This window comes from Aspergillus affinis (assembly GCF_023601865.1).
Source record: "Aspergillus affinis strain CMG 70 chromosome Unknown NODE_11_length_483380_cov_85_280398, whole genome shotgun sequence".
NCBI lineage: Eukaryota > Fungi > Ascomycota > Eurotiomycetes > Eurotiales > Aspergillaceae > Aspergillus > Aspergillus affinis.
This window is the reverse complement of record NW_026515792.1, coordinates 102,393-128,489: the sequence shown is the minus strand read 5'-3', so window position 1 is coordinate 128,489 and position 26,097 is coordinate 102,393. Positions and strand designations below refer to the sequence as shown.

The following is a 26,097-nucleotide window of genomic DNA, read 5'->3' as shown; positions in this document are numbered from 1 at the left end:
ATGTGATCTAAGCGTAGGCTATGCTGTTGGGCCCCCATTTGATTAGTCTATCTGATCTCCGATACAAGCATCGGAAGACCACTCCCTGCTCTTTGCGGTTTTGTTGCGCTTGGCAGAAATCATTGCAGAAAACCAACTGTTCTGGCGTGAATAGCACAAAATCATGGCTCGGCCTGTGTAGCCGAAGGTCTCTCTACCTAACCATGGAGGCCAACAACGATGGGAGTAATAAGAAGCCCGCTGTGAGTTACAGACGTACTATGTTGATAAAAATCGCGAACCATGGGGCTGATATCGCTCAAAGTGTGATAATTGCAAAGATAGAAAGGTAAAATCATCAATGTCTCGATGCCGAGATCCCAGTTATCTCAGGACTATATGCTGACCATGGCACCAACAGACTAAATGCGACCGCCGATCCCCCTGCTCTAGCTGCATCGCCGCGGCGCTTGATTGTCGGATCTCTCGTCGGGTCCCCGAGAGGCGACAGCGAGTTCTGATATCTGCTCGCTACGATGAAGCTATGGAGAACGTGAATCGCTCGCTTCAGGAAGTATCGGAGGGACTGCAAAAGCTCCTTCGGAATAGCGAGCAGACCAAGGGCTTTCCAAATAGCTCTCCTGCCTTGTTCACCGCTAACTATGTATCAAATGCATCTGGACCCTCGGAAGGGTACAGGGGCGATTCCTCCTTCAAAGCGCACGTCCAACGGGTGACAGAAGCCTTAAGGGACGCTACCGCGAATGTGGATTCCAGTCTAACCGACCAAAGCTTCGCTACGGCCATGACTGCTACGCAATTAATTAAAGAGGTGGCTGACAGCGAGGAAACCACTTCTAGCGAGGAAAACGTCAATTCACCCTCGTTCAAAGTCCAGTATCCGGAACTAGAAGGCAGACCACTGCCACCACTTGAACCTGTGCTCAAGCTACTCCGACTGATACATACCGAGAAGCAGCGCTTTTTTATCGATACTCCGGTCATAGATGAGGCGGAATTTGCTGAACTATGCCAGAAGGTTTATTTTGCGATCAACGACTACTCGCTGTCGACATGGACCACCGTTAATACCGGTTTATATTACTTATTCCTTGGCCTCGAGGAACATGAACGCTCCCAGGTCGGCATAACGCTCGCTGACATACAAGCATATACTCGGCTGTTGTCAGTCAACATAGAAGCTGGTATACATTCATTTAGACTCTGTCATGAGCCATCGATGGAAGGATGCCAGGCCTTAGCACTTCTGGTAAGCAGTGATGTGTCTTTGTTTACTGTGATACTAAGTTAGAGAGACGGCATTTTGTATGAAATCGGGACGGAGTGCATTAGCCTGGTCGTTGATCGCGGCTGCTTCCAGGATGTGCATTGATCTTGGCTGGCATCGCCTGTCTAAGCATCCAAAGGGACCGGAACTGTCCAAGAAACGGAGAATATTCTGGTGGGTATATGTCATCGACAAAGGCATGGCCTTCACGCTGGGCAGAACTCCTTCGATTCATCAGTACGATGTCGCGACCGAGCGGACGTCGTTTCCCCTGGACATACCAGGGCCGCCGGGATAGTAAGTGACAGTATCCTTCTAAATCATGCTAGTCTGACTCTGTCATAGCCTGTACGGTGGGTTTGTCGAATTCGCTGTCATTGTGGGCGACATGCACATACAGCTTTTCTCCGCATCTGCTCAGCGAACGTCACCACAAGTCCGCGTTGAGAATGCCAAAGCCTTTGCTTCCAGGCTCTTCCAAGTTAACAATAGCTTGAAGCAGGTGCGTATAGCAGATTTTCCTGTAGATTTGGCAGTCTCACTAAGCATCGCAATCACAGACTCTCCGAGATGAGCCCCCTGCGGACGCCAGGTTCCAAGATGCAAGCGTGCTTTTCGACATCATCATGCACTGCCTCGTGACAATCGTATATCGCATCGTCCCCTGTGGTGAGCCCAAGCCTCACCCACTCCAGTGCCACACTGGCTGTATCGAAGCGGCACGGCAAGCCCTCTCTACGATTGTGCAGGCAAGTCAGACGCTAGGTCAACGTAATCCCCTGGGCTGGAACATGTTTCTGAACCTGTAGGTCCCCCTTCCGACGCCACCTCTCTAGGTACTCAGTCTAACCCTCAGCAGGCTCTTTTCTCTCGTCCCATTTACCTGTTTTGTGGTGCTAGCAGGAAACACCATCGCCTGCTTATCCCCCGAGGACCTGGCGCTCCTATCCGCCACCGTACGAGCCATAGAGCCAATGGCTACCAGCTCTCCATCTGGAAAAAAGCTTTTTGATGTCTGCAGGTCATTCTATCAGGTGGCTAGCTTCTCAGTCACCCGACAGGCAGCCATTTCCGCTGCCCCGGCATCCGCCCCTGTGGCTGTGACTCAGGTATTTGGAAACCCGCCTGTAGGAAGCTTTTCGGAACCGCTTGATAGCTCGGCAGCGCCACTGTATGAGCACATAATGGCTCCGCAGGACTGGGATACGGTTATGGGAGAGTTTGATCTGGGGATTGGTGCTGGGGCGATGGCCTCTTTTGTGGAGCCGTATATTCCGTTTGATGGGCGGGTGCTTTAAATGACTGGGTAGGACTGGTCTGTGAAGAATCGACTTGTTTTCGATATGATGAAGGCACTGTAGTTGGTGTGTGAGATTTGTATCGCAATGCACCAATCCATATCCTGACCGGAAAGACTCTAGTCCAGGTTGATGAGACGTCTATCTTCTCTCGAGATCGTTAAGAGACTCACGATTCCTTAAATAGAATCTATCACATTCGAAAATATACACTATTTGAAAGGAAGCATCGTAAACTTCGGTTACACTGGGCCCTTGGGGTTTATCTGATCGTCCCGGGTCCCGAGGCCTCCGGGCAGGATGCGCCTTGTATATTAGCGTCTCTACAGTCGCTGAATATCATCTACACCGTAGACGTACATACGAATAAGATTTATCCCCTGATGCTGGCTCTTCTAACAATGTCTGATGTTTGATATTCACTTGGAATTGCAAGATCTATTTACGTTAAGTTGCGTTGTCAGGTCTGCGTTCATTCTAAGGGCGACTGACTCATCGAGGCGAGTGTTCATTAACCTGGGATTACCAGACAGGCTGCTTTGTTCCTCAACCTATCAAAGTAAAAATTCCTCTCCCTCAACCTGTTCGAGCATCAACAAGTGAAAGTTGAAGGTCTGTACAACGCACCAATACCATAGATCCAATTACCGCATTCGGCTAGCCCTATCCCCACCGCTCACGTGCTCGACCGCCTTCCACGCGGTGAACATTTCTGCCGCCAAATTAGAAGATTTTCCAAGAAAAAAAAGGAAGAGAAAATGAGACAGGACCAAATCAACAAGACAAGCATGGCTTCATCTCGCTCTTCCTCGCCCGTCTCAGACGAGGAGATTCATCAGGCCTCCAGCGCCTCTGAGTCCGGATCCGGATCCGAATCCGAAACAGAGCAGCAGGAGACCGACCTGCAGACCCGCGCCCCCAAACGCCGTCGTCTCTCCGAGTCGTCCACCGACTCGTTCGTTGCTGCGCCGGCGCCGCTCCCCACGCTATCGCGTATCAAGAAGAAGGGAACCGCCGACGAGGAAAAAGCCGCGTCGGGTTCTCAGGATGTTAATCCGGTGTTGATCCGCGATGCCATAGAGATTGGTCTGCAGGATGCCGAGTCGTCGTTTAAGGCTCTCAAGGTGGCGCCGTGGTTGGTTGGCTCGTTGACTACCATGGCGATTAGGAAGCCCACGGCTATTCAGAAGGCTTGTATTCCGGAGATTCTGAATGGGAGGGACTGTATTGGAGGTAGTCGTACGGGTTCGGGTAAGACGGCGGCGTTCGCGGTGCCGATTTTGCAGAAGTGGGCGGAGGATCCGTTTGGCATCTTTGCGGTTATCTTGACGCCGACGAGGTATGTTAGATTATGTTCTATTGGTCCTGGGATTGGGGACGGGGAAATGGCTGGTTAGAGGAAGGATTGAATGCTGATGGATTCTGGTGGTACAGAGAACTTGCGTTGCAGATTTTCGAACAGATCAAAGCCATCTCGGCGCCGCAGAGCATGAAACCCGTGCTCATCACCGGAGGCACCGACATGCGACCCCAGGCCATCGCGCTATCCCAACGACCGCATGTGGTCATTGCGACCCCCGGCCGTCTGGCCGACCACATCAACACATCCGGCGAGGACACCGTCCGCGGCCTCAAGCGCGTGCGCATGGTCGTTCTGGACGAGGCTGATCGTCTCCTCGCCCCGGGCGCCGGCAGCATGCTCCCAGACGTCGGCACCTGTCTCTCAGCGCTGCCAGCCTCCAGCGAGCGCCAGACGCTCCTCTTCACCGCGACCGTGACGCCTGAGGTGCGTGCCCTGAAGGACATGCCCCGAGCCCCGGGCAAACCACCCATCTTCGTGACCGAGATCGGCACCGAGAACAAGGACACCATCCCGCCGACCCTACGCCAGACCTACCTCAAAGTGCCCATGACGCATCGTGAAGCCTTCCTGCACGTGCTCCTCTCCACCGAGGCCAACGCCTCCAAGCCCGCCATCATTTTCTGCAACCACACCAAGACCGCCGACCTGCTGGAGCGCATGCTCCGCCGGCTCTCCCACCGCGTCACCTCCCTGCACAGTCTGCTGCCGCAGTCGGAGCGAAACGCTAACCTGGCGCGCTTCCGCGCCTCCGCGGCCCGGCTACTCGTTGCCACTGACGTTGCGTCCCGTGGTCTCGATATCCCGTCCGTCAGTTTGGTCGTGAACTTCGACGTGCCGCGGAACCCGGACGACTACGTGCACCGTGTGGGTCGAACGGCGCGTGCGGGTCGACATGGTGAGGCGGTGACGTTGGTCGGACAGCGTGACGTGCAGCTTGTGCTGGCGATCGAGGAGCGCGTGGGCCGCCAGATGGAGGAGTGGTCGGAGGAGGGAGTCAGCGTGGAAGGACGGGTGGTGCGCACCGGCGCGCTCAAGGAAGTCGGACAGGCGAAGCGAGAGGCATCTGGGGAGATCGAGGAAGGTCGGGACGTGTTGGGACGGAAGAGAAACAAGCTGAAGAAGGTGCGGTGATTGATCTATCTGCCTCGCCTCGTTACGCTCTCATGCTCTTTTTTTATTCCATGGAGGAAGAAACAATTAAAAGTCAAGGAATTTTGTACATATATCAGGGAAGTTTCTGTCTAGCGATTTAGATTTAAATGTGATGAATGGATTGAAGAAAACTCCCCATTTCTCAATCAATAGAAGGAACTTTATTCCATGACTTTTTTTTTTTTTTCATTGGCTCCTGCTTTTTTGAACATGATATCAAGACATCTAAGTAAATATGTACTATACACAAAAAAGCCAAGAAAAGACCACCAAAAAAAAATGCACCAAACCCGCACGTGGTATCAATGTGACTGTGACTTTCGCTCATTGCTCTCCCAGGGCAACAGATGTTGTATCCAGGTATTAAGAAAGTCCATGCAAAGAATCTGTCTAATATGGTCGTGATGAAAGGTCTCCTTTCCTCTGTTTGTTATCTTCCTTTTTTTCGTTGAGTGTTTTTGTTTCCTCTATCTGCAATGCAAGACCAATTTCCTTCTCTTCTGATCTCTTCCCGACTGAACCCGGAAAAAGATATTTTAAGTCCAAATCAAAAATTGAGCGTATTCTCATTGTTAGCCGGAATTCACAGAGCCCGCCCAAGGGCTTGAAACATCGCGTTTCTCCCCCGTGCTCATGAGCTTCAGAAGTCCGTCCACGGCGTCTCCTCTTTGAGCTGGCGTGACGAACCGTTGCTCTCGTGCGGCATCCTCTTGCTGACTCGACTCTGCTGCTGTCGGGGTCCGCATGGCTCTTCCGCCCCGTGAGGCGCTCGCGGGAGGACTGCTCAGCTGCATCGGGGATCCCGCGGTATCTGCGCGACGGTGGGTCTTCTGCGTCGGCGTTTTCATGGGGTCATCCTGGGCGTGAGCGTTCCCCGCCGACAGGGGCGGAGACGAGAGGCCCGATGAGGGAGGAGGGGCCGTAGTCTCGGAGGAGTGGTTGAGCACCTGGGAGGGCGGAAGGGCTCGAGGAGTAGAAGACGGGGAGCTGGAGCTGGCGGCGGGGTCCTCTTTGACGAGTGGACTCCGGGTGGAGGCTTCGGGTAACGACAATCGGGGTAATTTGCGGCTGTGGGCTTCCAGCTCGGAGAGTCGGCGGTCGAATTGAGGGTCTCGAACATTGCGCATGGCGCTTTGAATTCGGTTTCGGAGAAGGCTGGCTTTCTAGAGCGGGGGTTGATTTTGTGAGTTTTCTTGACTTTTTGTTATTGTTTCATAATCTTTTGTCACGGCTCCATCTTACCTGTTGGATAAACAACTTTCGCGTCTCGGGGTCCTCAGGCACCGGACGCGTTGTTGATCGTGATTCTTCCTGAGAGGGTTTGCTTGATTCGGGTTCTAGCGTTGGTTTGGTTTGCTCGTGTGTTTGTGACTTGGTGGGCTCTGGGTTGGTCTCTCGGGGTTCAGTCGCGGGTGCCTGTACATACGATGTCGTGGGGTGTTCTCGAGGAGAGGGTGATGGCTGCCACGAAAAAAAGAAACCCCAAGTCAGCACTTCATGCCTCGACGCCTGCACTGGTAATCTGAACTCTTACCCGACCAATCGCCTGGACCGTGACAGCTTCGTCGCGAACGCGTAGCGAGTCTTTGTTTGCAGACACCCCGTGATCCACTTGGTCAATGGAGCGTTTTTGACCAGCAAAAGACGGCGAAGGGAGCAATTGCTTCTTGGGTGAGGAGATATCGAGAAACGAGTGTTTAATAGGCGAGACATGTCGATGAGGGGACAGACACGCGTTGACGGTCTTTTCACCGAGAATGCGTCTACCATCCTTGACGGGGCTCGAGTGCAAAGTGGTAGAGTTCATTGCGGAGGAAGTGGAATATAATAGGTAGAGATGGAGAGAAGAGGAAGTGCGAGAGGAAGAGCGAGAGGAAGAGGAGGGGAGAGAAGGTTGGGCGTGTTGTATAGAAGAGAGACGGAGACGATGCTATAGTTCGCGTGTTTCTCGGCGAACAGATAAGGGGGATTGCAGGAAATGTAGACCGGAGAGGATCCCGAGGGACCAAGAGAAGCAGAGCTCGTGAGCAAGAGAGAGGGAGGAGACGAGCAATGGACGAGAGAAGAGGAGGCACCGAAGCGATGGAAGTATTTACTGGAGGTACGCCTCGCCTCGCCTCGCGTGGGACACTGCGCGCTCGATTGGTCGCGCTATCGCCGCTTAGGTCAGCCGTACCGTACCGTACGGGGGCGTCCGTGCACGGTTTGTTTGGTTTGCCGATTGTGTCTGCCCCAGGTGTCGAGGTGTCTGTGTAGAGGCCCTCAGGTGTCAATTACCCCGTTCACCATGGCGGCCTGAGGAAGCTCAACTCCAGATGTACTCCGTAGAATGCCTCTGCTTTCCTTCTCCCGGTCTCCATCACCATCTGTCACAATGGACCTGTCACTCCATTGTCCGGATTGCTGGCATCCACACTCCGTCATGAACCATCGAACCAGAAGCTTTCCCCGCATGCATGTCCCCGTCGATCCTCCCATGCATTCCTATAAAGCTGCTCCATTCCTGCATGTTGGTCAGATAATCGCCCTTCTTTCGCCAGTTTCTGGTTTCACTGCTTTCTTCCGCCCTGGTCTCCATACAAATTGACTCGGAGTGGCTGTGGTCGATCATTGCCCCATCAAACTGCCCAGGAAGCCCCATTGCATCATCAGGTTACCCCGGCCCTGTCAATCAGGCAGCCAGGGATCCCCGGAATCCTTCAACTTCATCTTTCACCCCCCAGTCTCTGTCCCTACCCAGTTGCACTGGTTGTGACTTGAACTTGTCTCACAATGCGATCCCTTGCGGTGTTGGTTACTGCTCTGCAGGCCACTGTCGCTACAGCCTCGACTCTCACTCCTCCGGTTCTACCCTTGATTGTGCGCAATCCCTACCTCAGCACTTGGCTGGGGGATGCCCGCGATGAACCGTGGTCAAAATGGCCTATCTTTTATACTGGAGAGGAGATAGGCTTCTCCCTGATGGCTCAGATCCCCAGTACGGGCACCGTCTTTCCGCTATTGGGCAAGCCGCATGATTCTCTCTCGTCGGATTCCGGGTATGTAGAGTGCCGTTGGCAATCCGTTTGCTAGCTTGTCTAACCAGAGCCTCGCTATTCAGCTCACCCGCGGTCGAGTATCCGACCTATCTCGGCTCTAATTATGACGCGTCGACGACTAACTTGACCTATCGGTTAAACTCGTCTTCTTCTGCCTCTGCCTCTTCTCCCTTGGAAATCACGGTTTCGTTCCTGTCTCCCATCACACCCACGTCAACTCTACGGCAGTCGATCCCCGCCTCGTACGTGACAGTCTACGTTCATGGCGATGTGGCAGTCAATATATACATGGATGTCAATGGTCGGTGGGTTAGCGGGGACGCTGGAAGTCAAATCAATTGGCAACACGATGGACTAGGCTCCGAGAGCAACAAGCCAACCCTGCAGCGATGGCAATTGCGACGAGAGTCAGAATTACTCTTGTCAGAGATTCATGATCGGGCGGAATGGGGTACTCTTCATTTCACTGGTCCTTCGGTGCGTGTTTGCCCTGATATGCTGTGCAGCTTGCGACTAACTCTCCTAGAATGTCGAATACGAATCCGGAGACTCCGCGGACGTGCGACGAGCTTTCGCCTCTAGCGGAGCCCTGCGTAATAAACATGATGATGCGTTCCGCGCGATTGGAGACCGTGATCCCGTGGTGGCCTTCTCAAAATCGTTCAACTCCTCTCGCAAGACCGGCGATAGCGTGACCTTTACCATTGCCCTAATCCAGGATCCGGTGGTCCAGTATGCCTCGTCCCGCGGATTGACCCTGATGCGACCTCTCTGGGAATCATGGTTCCATAGCGTTGAGTCACTGCTGAGCTTCCACTACCATGATTTTGCCGATGCGGCGGCCTTGGCCTCCAACTATTCTGAACAGTTGGCCGAAGATGCCTACCAGTCCGGTGCAGACGACTATGTGGACATCGTCGCGCTTTCAGCACGACAGGTCATGGGAGCTACAACTTTCTCCGGCACCCCAGACGACCCGATCTTGTTCCTGAAGGAGATCTCTTCCAACGGCAACTTCCAGACCATTGATGTTATCTTCCCTGCGTTCCCCTTCTTCTTGTATACCAACCCCCGCTGGCTGGCCTATCTCTTGGAACCCTTGATCGAGCATATGCTGAGCGGGCAGTACCCGAATTCCTATGCTATGCACGACCTGGGAACACATTTCCCCAATGCTACGGGTCACGCCGACGGCAAAGACGAATATATGCCTGTGGAAGAATGTGGAAATATCCTCATCATGGGGCTGGCAATTGCAAACTCCCTGCGTTACGACCATGATTCAGCCGCCTCTTCTGTCTGGTCAACCCAAGGTGTATCTTCCCAGATTCGGGATGAGACACCAGGGTACTTCTCCCTCTCTAGTCTGCAGGGGATCGGTGGAATTGAGAAGCAAGACGGTAAATGGGGCGGTAGTTCTGAAGGCGACCAGCTAGCGAAAAAGTGGATTCAGCGCAGCTACCGACTCTGGAAACAGTGGACTGGCTATCTGGTCGAATTTGCCTTGGAGCCTGAAAACCAGCGTAAGCATATCCATATCTACTAAGTAGCGCGATATTGATTTCGATTAGTCTCCACGGACGATTTTGCTGGCTGGCTCGCGCTCCAGACGAACTTGGCGCTGAAGGGTATAGTCGGTATCAATGCCATGAGCAAGCTGGCCGAAATCGCTGGATACGACTCCGATGCCTCTTACTACAAGGTTTGTCAACCGATGCACACAAAACTTACTATATCTCGCTGATCGATATTGTCCAGAACATCTCGGATACCTACGTCGCCAAATGGGAGGAATACGGCATGTCGCGAGACCAAACGCATGCCAAACTGGCCTATGACTGGTACGGCTCGTGGACAACGATCTACAACCTCTACGCGGACGCACAGCTCTGCTTCCACCTCGACGGCACCGGCATCACACCCCACGCCCAATCCACCACCTCGAAAAAGACCGGCTTCATCCCCCGCCACATCTACCAGCGCCAATCCATCTGGTACCACAACGTCCGCCAGAAATACGGCCTCCCCCTAGACAGCCGCCACCTGTACACGAAGACAGACTGGGAGTTCTTCTCGATGGCTGTGGCCAGCAAGCCCGTGCGCAGCGAGATCCTCGAGTCCGTCGCCAAATGGATCAACGAGACGGTCACCGACCGGCCCTTCACGGACCTCCACAACACAGAGGGCCAGGGCGGGTTCCCTGGGCCGAACTTCTTCGCGCGCCCCGTGATCGGCGGCCATTTTGCCTTCTTGGCCCTTCAGCGTGCCTGTGGCGGTAAGGCGATGGATGGTCTGGCCTTTTTGGATAAGGGTCATGATGAGGCGTTCGCGGAGGAGACCCTAGCTGAGTGGACTGTCGCTGCTGAGATGGCTGTTAGTCAGTTGCAGGATCCTGGGTATGGATTTGGGTCTGAGAGGGAAGACCTGTGATGTTCTTCTCTCTCTCATAGTGCGATTCACTTATAAGAAACAAAGTTTTGGTCGGCTGGAAACGACAACCGATCTATCTGCTAGGATTTGAGTGATGGAATGATTGGTTTTATGGTCCCTGTGGACTCAGTTATCTACACTATATAGCCTGAAATATACAACGATCAATGTTGGAAAACGGACCAGTAATTTTTTAGAGCTTACCTTGAAGAAGTCTATTTCAAGTTTCAACCCACCTTGATATCACTAAGTCATGACAAAGATGACTTCGACTTCATCCCTTGACATCGAAGGACCGATAATCTAGCTACAAGGTCCAGATCCTACAAGAAACATCTACACTTCTACAAGAGACACGGTGTGATTTGAAATTCACATTCCTATTTTTTGACATTCAAATCAAATTACAGGGCCATTTTAAAACCTAAACGCGAGGGGATCGAATCATTTCATCACGTTTCCATTTCCTTGCCATCCATATCGCGTCATTTTACCAGGAAAAAGGCAATATCGCAAAGTGGTTTCTCTCCGATCGTTTTTACTTTTTTTTGTTCTCCTTTTGGGTGGTTATGTGGGGGGTTGTGAGATTGTTTGTTGAGGCTGAACCCTGTTGGAATGTTCCTTGAAAAGACTTTCACGAAACTGTGGACATCCCCCGAACGGAGACAACGGTTGGAAGAAAACCGGATTTATTTGCCCAGAGAGGGGAAGTTCTTCTCGTCGACGGAGACGGTGGGGGCAGCAGCACCGGCGGGACGGTCACCACCACGGGGGCCGTTGCCACGACCGCCACGGGCACCGCGACCACCACGGCCGCCACGACCGCCACGGGGAGCACCGCCGCCACGGGGAGCCTCGACGAAGCGCAGGTCAACGTCAAGGAAGTTCTTCTCCTTGCGCTGCTTCTCGCGCTTGCCCTTCTCCTCCTTGCCCTTGAAGTAGTTCTCCTCTTCCTCGCCACGCTTGAGCTCCTTGGCCTCGTTCCACTTCTTGTCGGCCTTGGTGCCCTCGTTGGCGGCGCGGACGGGCTTAGCGCTCAGGTCACCCTGGGCAGCCTTCTCGGCCAGGTAGTCGTTGTACGACTTGGACTTGTCAGCCTCCTGGGCCTCCTCGCCAGGAGTCTGGGGCTCGGCCTCGTCCTTGTGGGCGATGGCCTCGGCGGCCTTCTCGTCAGCCCATTCCTTGTCACCGCTCTGGCCACCCCAGCCCTGGTTCACCTGCTTGCGGGTGTCACTGTAGAAATCACATGCCATAGTTAGACCGAGAAACCCCAAAAGACACCAAGAGTTCGAATCGATGCTACTTACGTCTGACCAGTGCGGGACTGGCGGTCGCTGCGGCCACCACGGCCACCGCGGCCCTCGCGCCGTTGGGGCTGGCTGCCATCCTCGGTGGGCTTCTCGCGGTTGTTGGTGCGGCCGGCGTTGCGGTCACGGAAAGCTACGGGAAGACGTCAGACACCAGATCCCAGTCGCAGAACAATCAGGGTGGGAGACAACATACCGGCCTCGTTGCCAGTAGGGCGACCTCCACGGCGGGGAGCAGACTCGCGAGCCTGGACGGGGGCCTCCTTGGGGGCGTCCCGCTTGCCGGAACGGTTAACGGGCTTGTCTAGAGCTTTCGTGGGAGGAGCAGGCTCTCTGTTGGGGTCAAGTTCAGGGTCATTGCCTAATCGCGAACGAAAAAAAAAAGAACGGTTAGGTTAGAGAAGAGACGATGATGATGATGTAATTGATGAGGTGAGGTGGTCGGGTGCAACCAGGTGCCGGGCTGAGACCCAATGAGGGGGGGGAGGAGGGGAGGGGAGGGGAAGGGAAGGGTATCAAATTACCAAGAAGCTCGTAGAGGTTCTATTGGAAATGAAACATCCGTCAGCATTTGCTTTGTTCTCTTTCTTTCGTGTTCTGCATCTTCCTCGTGTTTCTTGATCCTCGGACTTCTCTCTCGATTCTTTGTCTCATCCACCCGGGCGGGTTTTTGCTCGCGAAAATCGTCCAAAATCACAAAGATCGTCCCAGGTCGACCGAGTTCAACCCCCCTCCCTCTTTCGTCCAATTGATTCTTGTCATTCGCAGACGGAAAACGGACAGACCAAGGGAGCCGGGAGATCAACGCGGTCGGCGCAGAGTGGAAAAGGCAGAGTTGAAATCTTCTCGGTGGCACATACCTTGGACCGGACGTCCGTCGACATGACGCCTGGGTTTCTGGGGGCCTTCCGGGGGAAGGCTGTCTGTTATCGCGGCAATTCGGTCGGGCGGCGGAGGGCGCAAGCGACTAGTGAGGCAGAAACCTAGACGGCGTAGGTATCCGGCCTATCCTGGATGATCTGGGGGGATGGGATGGGATGGAGATGGAGATGAGGAAGGGGGTGACGGTGCCGCGATGGAGTCGACGTTTGTGGTTGCATCGCCCCGATCGGGTAAGGTGCGTGCTGTTGCTAAGCGAAGCCCGGTTTAGGCAGCCTGATTGGCCGTGGGGCGTCTAGGGCTTAGGGTATTGGCGTCACCACCTTCTGCTATACTACGTAGCTGAGCTATACCTTGAAGCTGAACTATAGCTGAGCTGGAGCTATCTCTCCCATAGAGTATCACCTCACTATATACACGTAGACGCATCCTCCCGTCTACAAGCACCACCACCACCATCCCCCCCCCCCCTATGAATCCTCACCAATCTTCGCATACAACTCACTATTCAAGAAATTATACTTCGGATCGGGCTCGCAGAAAGGATGTCGCGTGAGCAAGGTCTCCGCCGTGGGCCGGTCCAATGAATCCCTGCAACGCATTCCGCATTAGTAATATATTGATCCGTCATGGGAAATAACAACTTACACCGTAAAACAGTCATACATAAAGGCCAGCGCGGCCGGACTGATGTTCATGGACACGTCCTCCGGAATGGGCGGCGCCTGACTCAGACTGCCCAGCTTAAAGATAGCCCCGATCGCCTCCTCTCGACTCCACGGCCGACGACCGGCAAACATCTCGAGCACCACGCACCCGAGGGACCAGATGTCCACCTTGGCGCTGTACCCTTGACCCTGCGAATGGATCACCTCCGGGGCCATCCAGAAGACCGACCCCTGCATCGAGTTGGTCGAGTCATTCCCGTAGATGTTGTCCGTCTTCTTGGAAATACCAAAGTCCGAGATCTTGCACGTGCCGTCGAGATCCAACAGGATGTTGTCGGCCTTGAGATCGCGATGCAGGATACCCTGATCATGCAGATACGCCAGCCCGCTCAGCGTTTGCCGCGTGAGCGACTTGACCACGCTCTCCTCGAACTTGCCGTGCTTGCGCAGACAACTGCCGATGGAACCACCAGAAATATACTCCAGATAGATAGAAATGGAGAACTCTCCGCGCTCGCATCCAAGATACTGCACGATATTGGGATGCTCGAGGTGCTGCATCGTGTCGATCTCCTGGTCCATGGCCGCCACCATCTCCTTGATCCGATCCTTATCTTGACCCGCGATCCGGGGATTGATTTCCACCTGCTTGACCGCCAGGACCTCACCATTGTCGGCGTTCATGCCGAGGTACACTCGGCCGTAAGTGCCTTTTCCAATGAGCTGACCGCGAATAATACGGAATGTCGGCTGCCGCTGGGGGATATTGCCGGCGCTAACGTTGTTCTGCGGGATAGGATCAAGCTGGCTGAGACGACTTCCGGGCTTGGGACTGATCTGCATGATCTTCGCGCCGAACATTTTCGTGCTCTTGCGACGCAGGATATCGCCTGACTTTTGGCTCCCGCTCGACGCATGAACACTGCGATTCCGGCTGGCTTGGTTAGCACCGCGCGCCACCTCTCGGATGGACTTTCCTCGAGTGAGACCGCCGGAGCGATTAACGTTACGCCGAGCGATGATGCCGGCATCGTGAGCCTTCATCGTCGGCTCGCTGGGTCCGATGGTGTTCTCGTCAGCACTTGGTGGCGGCGGGAGTGGCGTGTATGTTGGTCCCTCGTGTCTTTCTTTATGAGGTGCCTCGTGCTCGGCTGAGATTCTACTCGCCGGTGACGAGGGGGGAGAGGCGCCGTGGTTGTCAAGGTAAGGAGCATCGAGATCGATGTTGGGGAAGAACTCGTCCAGATATTCAATGACGCCCTCCACGGGAGGTCGGCTTGCCCAGTTGTTTCCACGAACAAATGAGTCCCTTCGAGGCGGAGGCTTCTTTTCTTCGGGAGAACCGGTCATGTCGGAGAAGGATGTTTTCCGGTTGCTTCTGTCCGCACTCCCGGCAAAGGTTTCGCGGCTGGTACTGGGCGATCTGAATCGCACGGACAATTCCTTCTTCAACCTCGGTCCCGTGTTTAGCGTGAGTGACGGTTTCTCAGATCTCTTCGGCTCCGGAGATCCAAACATAGGACCTTTCTCCTTCACCGGAGTCTTGCTGTTTACCAACGGGATCGCGAAAAGACCATCATCTGAATCATCCTCCGAGTCGTCTTGTGGTACCGGTGAACGCTGGAAAGAGACCTGTGTTTCTTCGAAATCAAACTCAGGTCCGTATGACTTGCGTGATTCCGCATTTGGCCTGGTTCTTTCAACCGGAGTTGCCTCGGATTTCGCAGGAGACTGATTGACGTGAGAGGTTGGAGTGCTCTGACCGTTCGACCCGGGAGGGAACCGCGATGAGGCACTTCTTGGTTCATCTAATACTGCTTTTTGTCAGTAGGCATATACAAATAGTAAATAAAGAGGGGGAGAAAGAGATCAAAGGAAGAAAGTCCATAATCTTACCCGGCGTAGTGATGTTGGCATTAGGACTATTGAATCCGGGACTTTGAGGCACCGACGGCGACGGGGTTCCGATGGCACCGGTAATTCTGCCCATACCAGCGAGGGCAGCCCCAAGTCCATGAACTGCGGGACGGTCGGTCTTTCGTAGGGAATTGACCTTGGTCAGTGTATTTGACTCGGGCGGAGCGGTTGGTGGCTTGCGGAGGGGTACCAGTGGCTCCGAGGCCTTCTTATCTTCATAAGGCGATATCCGCGGCGAGTCAAAATCAATGACATCCTTGCGTCGATAACCCGTTTCTCCGTAGGCGTTCTTCCCCGCCTGCGGCACGGAAGTGTTTTTTGAGTATCGCAAGGCCTTCTGTCTTCGCTCCATCTCACGTTTTTGCTCAGCGATAGGATCCAGCTTTTCGGCATCGAATGGATATCCAGATTCTCCGCCCCCCTCTACCGGCGAAGTTCCCATCGGTAGCTGCGTTATGTCACGCGCAGGCAGTTTGACCGCAGGGGTCCTTAGCTGTTGCGGGCGCGCAGCGACCTGGGGAGAAGTAGGCTTTGCCGGATTGTGCGGGGAAATCCGATTGAGAGCTTCATCATCTAATGGTTTCCTTTGCAACTGGTGTTGTCCCGTTGTCGGCGATGAGGTGGTCTTGTCCGGGAATGAAACCCCAAGACCGGTGTAGTGTGGGGAGTTGATAGAACCGGAGGGCATGTGAGGCCCACGGACGTATAGTTTTAAGCTGCCAACGGCGTCCGACCTCGTCCGCCGACACAATGTCAGGTTGGTATCGTTCAAAGGTTCATCGTGGTCTGTCTGGCCGGGCTCGGTCACAAATATCTGGGAACCGGCCCAATCCGAGATCCCGAGGCTTTGGCAGATAATAGCACGTAATTGCTCCACGGAGTCCAGGTCCGTAACGTCTATCAGGCGATAATTCCACCCATCGAGCGTTCCAAAAGCCCACTTCTTTCCTTTAGAGGAGGGTTTCCCCCGTTGGGCGGCCAACCGTTCGTGATCAGAGAAGGACGCGGATAATGGGCGTTGATCCAACGACATGTCGCTACTGCTGAAATTGGGTCGATCGTAGGGAAGTTGAGACGCATTATGACGCTGCGCTTCCGGACTCGTGGGGGACTCCAGGAATTGCTCCTCGGGAGATGGGTGGGTTGAGTCGCCACTTTTGTTCTTCTTCTTGAAGAAATGGAAAAGCCGATTGCTATGGTCTTTAGGGTAAGAGGAGTTCTCTGCCGGTCGGTTGTAAGACTCGTGCGGAGAAGGGCGGGCATTATCCTGTCTGAGCGTTTCGTAGTAGCGGCGTCCTGTAGTTGAATCGGAACTGTTCATTCGAGCATGTTCTCTGAAGTCGGCGGTGGATGAAAAGCCCGGATGTGCGAGTGTGGCGTGCTGCATGGCCGGACTACCGCTTTTAGGACTGCCTTCGTAAGGGCGCCCAGGAAAAGTGCCGGTTTCACTGGAGACCGAGGGGCTCTGTCTTCGATGGTCGCCGCTTGCACTGGCCAGCGCGGCTCGCGAGATGTCTGATCGGCCCCAGATCGTCCCGTCGGGCTGGCTGAGTTCGGAAGATGTATGATCGTGGCTAATAGACATCGGGGCCGTGAAAGAGCGCGTTTGCACGTTGCTTTTCTGGTTATAAGCAGGCTGCAGGGATTTGAGGTTAGGACTACCTGAGTTCGGGCCTGCAGACACAGGGTCATTGGGATATTTGGGAGAAGATTCGGCGCCTGGGTCGAGAACACTCCCTGCGAGGGACTGGGATTCGCGCTGCTTCGGAATGGGTACGCCGGCGTCATAGTTCGGATCGTCCTGGATTTGACGAATCAATTTGCGCATGCGTTTCCCTTCCTCTCGCTCTCGCGTCAGATCCCACCCGGTTCCGCTATTCTCACATTCTCTGGCGAGCTGCGGGTACACCACATTGTGCATTTTACCCCAATTGGGACGGCCGTTGAATCCATGGCCCAGCTCAAGGAAATCGGCGCCCTGGATTTCGAGGGCCTTGAAAGTTTCCTGCCAGTCCCCGGAGAACCCATTCATCGCAAGCCACAGGAGAACCCTGTCAAGTGGCCACTGGACGGCAGCTTCGCTGGGTGACATACCACCGAGTAACGTGTTGTTATTGTTGTGACGATGACTGGGAGATTTTGTGAGTTCTGCCATTTGGCCTTGGTTCTGGCCGTTTTGAGCTTGCGGATTCTGCGCTGTCGTAGTGGAGTACTGTTCATGTGAGATATCACTTGCGGTTAGAGAAGGGGGAATAGTGCGCGCCGACGGCGTCGGCGGAATGGTCCCGTCTCGCTTATATGCATCCGCGTTGGGATACTCGTAAGGTTGATTTATTGAAAGCTGCTGTCGATCGCTACCGGTCATGGTCCCCTGATTCTCGTATGCAGGAAGGGAATGCAAGTCGAATGCAGGTATTCCGACTCCCGGGCCGAACGTCCCTCCCTGTGGGACGTACGTTGCGGAAGTCCGACCTTCACCTCCAACTGACAGAGGCGGTCGACCATAGGGTTGCTGGTTTGTCGGCGCCATAGGAGGGGGAGGGGGAGGGGGAGGAAGGATCCCCTGGGAAAGTGCCTGCCGCGTTGCCCAGTTTGGCGCCCATTGTAGATTGTTCTGGTGCTGCATCTGAGGATTGGCAATCTTCGGAGGGCCATAACCTTGCCCCGGGGGTGGTCCAGGAGGCGGCGGGGGCATACCACCCTGGGGTTGTGTGGGAGGGTATCGTGGCGGCGGAGGTGGCAGCACCATGTGCGATTGAGGCGGTTGGGTTGAAGGCGGAGGAACAGGCATATACTGCTGGGGTCGTTGACCGTCCATGATGGCGGGTTTGGTGGTGATAACAACCAAAAATGAGACACGTCAAATAGCCCCCAAGCCACGCATACGGGTTTTAAACCCCCGCACGTCTTTTTCTTGACGATCCCTTCTGGATGTGACTGTACAGATGAATGGATCCTCGAAGTTATGGCGCAAGCAGTGTCATAGCCGATATCTACGCTCTCTTCAGATATGATGGTTCGCAAATATCCCCGCTGTCGTGCCACAGGCAATCGATGTACTGAATTGGGCAGCGAGTGGGGTGCAAAACTCGAGTCTTAGTTATACATGGCGTCATATAGTTGTACGTTTCCGATTCCGATTTTCTTTCCCAAAAGATAAATCCGTACACCAGGCGAGACTATTATTGAACCAATGTCGATTACGGTGTCGAGTAAAAGGGGGGGGACACAGATCAAGCGGGTTGCCGTTGGCTTCGAAATCGATTCGTTGCGAGGAAAATGGTAGTTTAAGGGAAGGGAAATAGAAGGAGAGGAGAGAAGCGCCGACAGAGCGAATTATCGATAGTTCGTGCGATGAGAAGGAATAAAAGGATACCTTTCACGGAGAGATGAATTGACCTTGGGAAGGCTGAGCCGACATCAGTGAGCGATAACTACCTAAACTAGCCACTGGACAGGGGCGAAGAAATCCCGCCGATAGCCCGACGGGGAAATGAGACGTACCATGACCGAGTCGTCGCTAAATAACGATCCTCCGAATAATAATAATAATAATAATAATCGAAGCGATAAGGTAGATAGCAGGTTCGTGTCGACAGCTATCGGTGTAGCTGTCCGAATCTTGGCGGCCACAGATAAATTGGCGAGAATCCGAGGTGACGAGGAAGGGGTAGGAAGAGACTGGAGACTGGGTCTGCTCACTGCTGTCAGGAAGGAAAGGATTCTTAGTTAAAGTCGGGGCAAATCAATCAAAACGTTTCACAAGGAGCTTCCAGGCGCTGGACGCCTTAGCGCCTTTATCGCCTCCCGATCACGTGGATTCCCCAGTCTTTTTTCTTTCTTTCTTTTTTTTTTTTCTCCTGCGCCCCCTTCAACCAAGCAGTACCGTGTGTAGTTTTGCTGGTGCTTACATTTGATAAGGTTTCTACTTTCTACTAATGTAAATTGTAAACTCAGTCAAGGCATTACGCAAAATCCTCCAAAACTATGAATGAAACAATCTTCATTTAGCATCTAACACCGTATTCTCCATACTAAAATTCAGGGCCACGCCGGTCTCCACCCCGTTAACTTCCCCTTACCCAAGGACCGACAGCGGGCTCGCTCGTTCAGCCCTACAAAAGTACTCTCAGTCTTGCCTACGGTGTTCTCAGTAGTGATTCTAGCTTCGACCTTCCACTTCCCACCGTGTAAAATGATCTCGCTTGCAACGCTCTCCATTATTATTCAGGACAATCAATTTCATATCTGGATTTATCATAAAAAGTAGTCGTGTCGATTAAACATAATGTCATGCTACCCGTCATTCACCGTAATGTGTATCGCCACCCCTTTCGATCGAATATTAGTTAAGAAAAATATGCACGAAGAGTCGCAGGCAACAAAATCACAGAAAGAAGAAATAGAGAAAAGCGGGATGCAATGTGCCGGGAAATATGAAGAAAGGAAGATGCCCGAGAGTGTCCACCATTATTTATTTCTCTCCGCCGCTGCCGAAGCGGTGATCTTCAAGCCCGCCGGAGCATCGTCACGAGGCATGTGGACTTCCACCAACTAACGCGCTAGTTAGCAACGGTAAATTATGGGAGCTGATGCTCATCTTATCTTACCTGGAGATAAGGCGCGGAAGAGAATTCCTGGTTCGCGAAAAGCTGAGTGAGCTCGTCCCGGGTCTGGACCTTGTATCCCTTGTACTGGTCCTTCGCTCCGAAGACGGTGGGAAGGCCCTTGATATCCCATTCCTGAATGTCGTTGTAGGTCTCGTCCCACCCATGGATGTACCGCTCAATTGTATAGCCTTCGTTGCAAATAACAAAGCTGCACTTGTATTAGCAAAAACCGCGGAGAGGATAATGCAAGGGCTGCCGACTTACATGATGGGGTTGAGCTTGTTTCTGATCATGGTGCTGATCTCTTGCACGGTGAGTTGCAGACTTCCATCTCCAACGATCAACACGGTACGCCGGTTCTGTTCCTTTGCAGCCAACGCAGCTCCCTGGCAGGCACCAACCGAGTACCCAATACTGCCCCAAAGGACTTGGCTAATAGCGGTAACGCCGGCAGGGAATCGGGTGTCCCAGATGCCGAAATTAGCAGTTCCGGTTTCCGTGATAACAACGTCTTTCTCTTTCAACCATTGTCCAAAGACAGGCCAGAGCCATGCGTGAGTAATAGCCTGGTTGGACGAGTTCTTCTCCTCCTCGGGCAAGACATTCGAGAGGTGCGAGACTGGTTGAACATTGAGCGAGCGCATCTTCTGGACCACCTTCCGCAAGACGCCCTTCATGTTGATTTCGGGATACTCGGAGTACCGAACACGCACGAACGTACTATGGAAATCGATGGTATTGAGCTGTCCGATGCGATACGTGAATCCCGAGGTGTTGAAGTCGGACTTGATGGCTCCGATGCTCAAGATGAGATCTGAGGACTCGACCTGCTCACGAACACCGGGGTTCGATCCTGTTCCGGCATAGACACCCCCGTAATTCTTGAGCGTCTCATCCACGGCACCCTTCCCCATGGGGGCCACAAAGGTGGGTAGACCGGAGGCTTTCACCAAGTCATGAACTTCGTCAAGCGCGCGATGACGAATGGCACAGGCATCGACGAGGATCACGGCTCTCTCCGCCGCATGCAAATACTTCAAAACCACATCTACCACGTAGTCCTCTTTCTCCGGGTCATTCGGAGGCAGCGAAAGGTCGAGTGGAGTCTTCAGCCGTTGACCCTCGATTTGTTTCGTGATCATGTCGGTGGGAAGGGTGATGTAAACCGGACGACTGCGAACCCAGCATTCGCGGATAGCATTGTCGATCAGGGTTGCCACCTCGTGAGTTTCGGTCAAATTGCCGGTGGCGCAGGAAATCCCAGAGCTCATTCGCGTGAAGACATTGAAGTCACCATTACCCAGCGTGTGGTGCAACAAGGACCCGTCTTTCTGCGATTTAGTGTGTGGTTGGCCAACAATGTGGATAATCGGCACGAATTCGGAGTAAGCGCCGGCAATGGCATTCAGGGCTGACAGCTCGCCCACACCGAAGGTGGTGATCAAGGCACTGATTCCATTGACCCGAGCATAGCCGTCCGCAGCATATCCTACAGTGAAATTCTGGAGTTAGACGATCCCGCTGCGTTCCCGCGGTTATCATTTGGCATTTCGAACGTACCAGCATTCAGCTCATTGCAGTTTCCCACCCAGTGAAGGTTACATTTTGGTAGATAGTCCAACGCAGCAAGGTTGTAGTCACCTAGAACCGAATCATGATTAGTTATGTTGAACTATGGATGCTTTGTTCCAGAGGGGCCGTCGGATCGCTCACCAGGGACGCCATGCACCGCACGGATGCCAATCTGGTGAAGTCGCTGAAAGAGGTACTCGGCGACGGCGACGGGCTCGCGAAGCTCTTTGGTCGCTATATCGGTGGCCATCTGGAATACGCACGGTTCTCGATGCGAGCGGGTAGGGACGAAGATAGCGAAGGGAAGATTCGATTTGAGGAGGGGTAATTGTTTGGCAATACAACAAAAGTCCCGGGATTCTCAGGCTATATGTAGTCCGTACTAGACAAGTATCGGGAGGGCCGGAAAAAGAGGGAAAAGCAGCAGAGGAGCGTGTCATACGTCATGAACAAATAGTGATGTCATGTTATCAACCGGGAGAATGGCCGTGGAGCAACAACCCACCCTCTTTGGGAGGCAATGTCTGGCGAGGGAATTGAAGGCCAACTAGCCCGGTTGTACAGTGAGACAAGGGAAGATAACGCCATTGGGTTCACGGTGGCCCGGGATGGCCTGCAAGCAGATCAGTTGGTGGGAGAGATGGCAGGAGGTCAATGGGCAGATGGCCCGAGTTCTAGAACCTCCCGCTCGGCAAACCGGGATGCCTCAAACGCCAGGCATGCCGGTTGAGCCTGTCAGCCTGTCAGGTGACCGTCAGCCCACCCGGTGGGACGATGCGCATCCGCTAGGCCCCATCGGGCAGTCAGTCGCCAACCCCTCCCGCCTCACCGCCTCTCACCGCCCAAGAAATTAATGCCGGCGATTTCTCTTTCCACCGCAGAGGAGGGGAGATTGTCGATGCTATCAAACTCTCGACACAGCCACTTTCGCCGAGGAATTCCCGCTTTCTGAATGGCGGATTCAGGAAAACGAGCCATGCCCGACTCCTCGTCCAATCAGTCTTCTAAACGAAAAAAGGTTCGTTCTTACTACTCTCCGGTCTCCGGTCTCCGGCCTTTGGCCTCTATGGTCTGGATCCCATCCGCTACGGTGGGATGACCCTCACTCCGTCCGTGGTCTAACCCGTGGTATAGGGAGGCGGTAATTGGCAGAAAAATGGCAAGGGAGCGATTATCGAGAGCGGTGATTGTGGCGTGTTCGTAACGTGTGACAAGGGCAAAGAAGGGAAATGCATACCCGAGGCCGTGGATCTGTTCACCCAGGTTAGTACCGACCGTTTCGGGATCATCGTGCATTTCGTCTGACACGTCCGGTCGATCAGAGTATCGAACAGTCCGCCGATGGCGAGAAGGACGCCGACTCCGGCTCCGACGAAGATGAAGACATCGAAGCCCAAATTCGACGAGAAGTCGAGGGGTTAAAACCCGGCTCGTCCAAGCCCCGCGATTTTCGCACCTTCCGGATGGAATTCCCTTGCGGTTCGTCGATCTCTTTCTTTCTCCCGCCCGCAGGCTTTTGGGCTCGAACTAATTGGCACCAGTGATCTTCGTGAAATTCGACAAGTCCATTGATCCGGAGAAGTTGGTACATCAGCTCTGCGTGGATGCGCATACCCATCCGGAGCAGAAGCGCAGTCGATATATCCAACGGTTGTCGCCGATCCGGTCGATACGAAAGACGCTCAGCGTTGATCTCGAAGCATTTGCCGCGGAGATCCTGAAACCCCACTTTCACTCCGGCGGCCCTCCCAAAAAGGTATGCCGCGCTCCAGTCTGTTTGGCTTGGATGTCCGAGTACCCAGGCTAATCGCATGGGTATGCAGTTTGCGATTCGACCCGTGGTGAGGGGCAACTCGAAATTCAACAGGGATATTCTCATTAAAACCATTGCTCAAGTGGTCGGACCGGACCATTCCGTTGATCTCAAGAACTACGACCTTCTCATTCTGGTTGAAGTGGTGCAGGTACGATGTCCCTGGGAAGAGTTGACTGGAGAAACGCGGGGACTAACCATGACATCGAACACAGAACCTGATCGGAATGAGCGTCCTGGGGTCGGACTATGATAAACTGAAGAAATACAACCTGGCCGAGCTTTACAAACCGTCGGCGAGAGCCGAAGCGACAACTGAAGCGAAGAGCGAAGCGCCCGAGGTGAAGGAGTAAAATATGATTTGGCATTTCAAAATTTTGGATTAATGGCATATTACGATACGATTTTTCATATTCTGAACGGCTGAGGAATAGATTGCATAGGTCCATTCGGCCAGTATTTCTAGACGGATCGGCTTCTAGAAATCAGGCCGAGAGGACGGGGCCCCGGACTTTATCGTGCGCTAGACGCGATTAGGACAAACCGGGACAGGTAAGAAAAAGCAAAGACTGTGGACGTGTTTCTAGGAGTGTAGGGGGTAGACCCCTCCGTACTCAGTGTACTCCGTACGATGAATGAATTCCTACCTCACCAGCCCGACACCCCATGACTCCCTCCGGAAAGATGACGTGAGAAGCTTCGTCGGTGATGCAACGTTGTTGACTCCTTCAATTTAACGAGAGAAGTCGCGTCGCTCGTCTTCGGTAAGGCCGCCCGCTGATTGGGCGGGGGCCTCAGGCACTGCAGGGGCGCCTTTCTTCAAGCGGGAGCCTTAGGCGAGTTTCCGGCCGCTATCTATAAGACCCGTCGCCGGCTCCTTCGCTCACAATGTCATTGCCTTCCCATCTTTGAGGCTCGCTTAAAGTTATTGGATAGGGTCATGCTTCCGGTACAGTGGCGCTCGATCTCGCTTGCGTTCAGATGTAACTTCCCGTTGCCAGCGCACGCCAACATGCCCTACCCAATTCTTTTTTCTCGGTGTCGTGTCTCGTCTTGACAAAATCCCCCGGTGGTTGTCCGTGGTTTTACTCAAAGACATGGCGGCCGGGAGGTTCTTGTTCCTGCTTTAATACCCTCTCTCCTTTCTCTCTTTGTCCCTCTCTTCCCAGCTAGCACCCCCCTTGGCCCTCCGTCATGTCTCCATTCCTCATCGATGGCTCCAATGTCGAATGTGCAGATACGACCAGCCTAGACACTGTGATCGGGCGACTCTTCTCGCAGAATGTATACGTGCGAGAGATCTACCCTCTCGAGGGCCATCTCCATTCAATGTGTCTCTTAATCCTATCCAACAAAGAACAACTACTCCTCAAAAGCACGCCACGAGCGATGACACCCCTCCTCCGACAGGAGAAGCGTCTCCTCGACACCGAAGCCCGAGCCATGTCCATCCTAAAGCAGAGCACCGCCCCATGTATCCCGTCACTTCTCCATTACGACCGTCGAGGCGACCTGTTCGGCTCGTCCTTCATTATACGACCTTTTCTCTCCGGGACGACAGCACAGGAACTGAAGGTCCAGATCAGCGAGACAACGCAAAAGGACATCGACCGGTCACTGGGGTCATTAGCCCACGACATCTCGCAGAACGTCTCCTCCTCCTTCGGATCCCTCGAGCAAGTGGCCACGGGGTCCGGGAAACGCTCGTGGCGAGAGGCTTTCCTGACCCTATTCGAGGGCATCCTACGTGACTCGGAGGACTTCTTCGTGAACCTCCCCTACGCCGAGATCCGGCACCAGCTGTACCGATTATCCCCCGCGCTCGAGGAAGTGCGACAGGCGCGCCTCGTCGTGGTGGACCTGGGTCGACCGTCTCAGGTAATTCTAGACCCGGAATCGAAACGCTTAGTTGGAGTCGTGGACCTGAGCAGTGCGCTATGGGGCGACGTCTACATGGCGGAGATCTTTGACAACCCGTCATCGTCCGTACTCGATGGCTTTGGAATCCACCCGACGAAAAGCAAACCGGTTTCGATTCGACATTTACTGTGCGGGACCCCAGCCTGAACCGATTAGATTGGTGATTGATGACATTACGAAAGAGGCTAATCAATGCAATACAGTTACGGATGCTACCGATCTGTCCAGAAAATCACGATCCAATACTTCCGAGACAGGAACATAAGTGCCGAAAATGATGCGAGAAGACGACTGACCAAGATCTTGACGGAGATGGCAGCTCATTGATTCTTACTCATACACCTGATTTCTTGTCAGATGCGAGCACTATTCCCTTGTTCTTGACCAGTGGCCGGTGATGAAAGACTGCTTGCTAGCGATGTAGGTAGATTCGCGGATTCAACGACCACCATAGACAATGAATTAGCCTTTTAGAGGGATCGATTATTCCAAGGATGAGCATGAGGAACATGAAGTTTAAAGAGAACAATGAAGGGTTCACGGTATAGGTACAGCATTTTAATATTATGAGCACTCTTCAAACCCCATAGACACTAACCTATTGTGACAAATAACTTCTTCCTAACTATATGAAAGTACCTTCGGATCGTCATAACCGATTGGTCGAGTTCAACCATTTTGAGATCTACAGGGTCCATTGGCATCTGAGCGCTTGTGAAAATTGCCCTATTTAGAAGACCTAAAGTACCTACTAATACTACATTCTCCTGTAGTTTGTAATCATCTGATCAACAAGGGTATGTCTGGTGGATTCGTGACAGAGTCAGGCAAAACCATAATATCATATTCAAGCCTTGTGTGTA

At 53.5% G+C, this 26,097-nt stretch overlaps 8 protein-coding genes across 8 annotated transcripts; 5 read left to right on the top strand and 3 right to left on the bottom strand.

Annotated features, from left to right (window-relative positions):
* Positions 1 to 203: 203 nt before the first annotated feature.
* On the top strand, positions 204 to 2,565 carry KD926_000973 (fungal specific transcription factor domain-containing protein; the record flags this gene model as incomplete). Its single annotated transcript, XM_053096520.1, has 6 exons — positions 204 to 242; positions 401 to 1,249; positions 1,296 to 1,564; positions 1,613 to 1,769; positions 1,828 to 2,072; positions 2,127 to 2,565. 6 exons carry the CDS (start codon positions 204 to 206, stop codon positions 2,563 to 2,565), a joined length of 1,998 nt encoding a protein of 665 aa, XP_052959353.1.
* Positions 2,566 to 3,353: 788 nt separating this feature from the next.
* Positions 3,354 to 5,059, top strand: dbp8 (ATP-dependent RNA helicase DBP8; the record flags this gene model as incomplete). The annotated part of the gene is made up of 2 exons (XM_053096519.1): positions 3,354 to 3,904; positions 4,000 to 5,059. The coding sequence occupies 2 exons, from the start codon at positions 3,354 to 3,356 to the stop codon at positions 5,057 to 5,059; spliced, it is 1,611 nt and encodes a 536-aa protein (XP_052959352.1).
* Positions 5,060 to 5,652: 593 nt separating this feature from the next.
* On the bottom strand, positions 5,653 to 6,887 carry KD926_000971 (uncharacterized protein; the record flags this gene model as incomplete). The annotated part of the gene is made up of 3 exons (XM_053096517.1): positions 5,653 to 6,243; positions 6,323 to 6,496; positions 6,615 to 6,887. The coding sequence occupies 3 exons, from the start codon at positions 6,885 to 6,887 to the stop codon at positions 5,653 to 5,655; spliced, it is 1,038 nt and encodes a 345-aa protein (XP_052959351.1).
* A 965-nt stretch (positions 6,888 to 7,852) lies between these two features.
* KD926_000970 (putative glutaminase) lies at positions 7,853 to 10,548 on the top strand (the record flags this gene model as incomplete). The annotated part of the gene is made up of 5 exons (XM_053096516.1): positions 7,853 to 8,118; positions 8,181 to 8,595; positions 8,645 to 9,641; positions 9,690 to 9,820; positions 9,877 to 10,548. 5 exons carry the CDS (start codon positions 7,853 to 7,855, stop codon positions 10,546 to 10,548), a joined length of 2,481 nt encoding a protein of 826 aa, XP_052959350.1.
* A 689-nt stretch (positions 10,549 to 11,237) lies between these two features.
* KD926_000969 (serine/threonine protein kinase) lies at positions 11,238 to 18,137 on the bottom strand (the record flags this gene model as incomplete). Its single annotated transcript, XM_053096515.1, has 7 exons — positions 11,238 to 11,781; positions 11,856 to 11,988; positions 12,052 to 12,216; positions 12,716 to 12,838; positions 13,240 to 13,325; positions 13,383 to 15,210; positions 15,299 to 18,137. The coding sequence occupies 7 exons, from the start codon at positions 18,135 to 18,137 to the stop codon at positions 11,238 to 11,240; spliced, it is 5,718 nt and encodes a 1,905-aa protein (XP_052959349.1).
* Positions 18,138 to 19,789: 1,652 nt separating this feature from the next.
* KD926_000968 (alpha-keto acid decarboxylase family protein) lies at positions 19,790 to 21,751 on the bottom strand (the record flags this gene model as incomplete). The annotated part of the gene is made up of 5 exons (XM_053096514.1): positions 19,790 to 19,873; positions 19,930 to 20,137; positions 20,194 to 21,418; positions 21,490 to 21,570; positions 21,643 to 21,751. 5 exons carry the CDS (start codon positions 21,749 to 21,751, stop codon positions 19,790 to 19,792), a joined length of 1,707 nt encoding a protein of 568 aa, XP_052959348.1.
* A 726-nt stretch (positions 21,752 to 22,477) lies between these two features.
* On the top strand, positions 22,478 to 23,667 carry KD926_000967 (THUMP domain-containing protein; the record flags this gene model as incomplete). The annotated part of the gene is made up of 6 exons (XM_053096513.1): positions 22,478 to 22,519; positions 22,636 to 22,764; positions 22,824 to 22,980; positions 23,043 to 23,257; positions 23,325 to 23,465; positions 23,530 to 23,667. The coding sequence occupies 6 exons, from the start codon at positions 22,478 to 22,480 to the stop codon at positions 23,665 to 23,667; spliced, it is 822 nt and encodes a 273-aa protein (XP_052959347.1).
* Positions 23,668 to 24,508: 841 nt separating this feature from the next.
* On the top strand, positions 24,509 to 25,381 carry KD926_000966 (phosphotransferase family protein; the record flags this gene model as incomplete). Its single annotated transcript, XM_053096512.1, has 1 exon — positions 24,509 to 25,381. One exon carries the CDS (start codon positions 24,509 to 24,511, stop codon positions 25,379 to 25,381), a length of 873 nt encoding a protein of 290 aa, XP_052959346.1.
* Between the last annotated feature and the right edge of the window lie 716 nt (positions 25,382 to 26,097).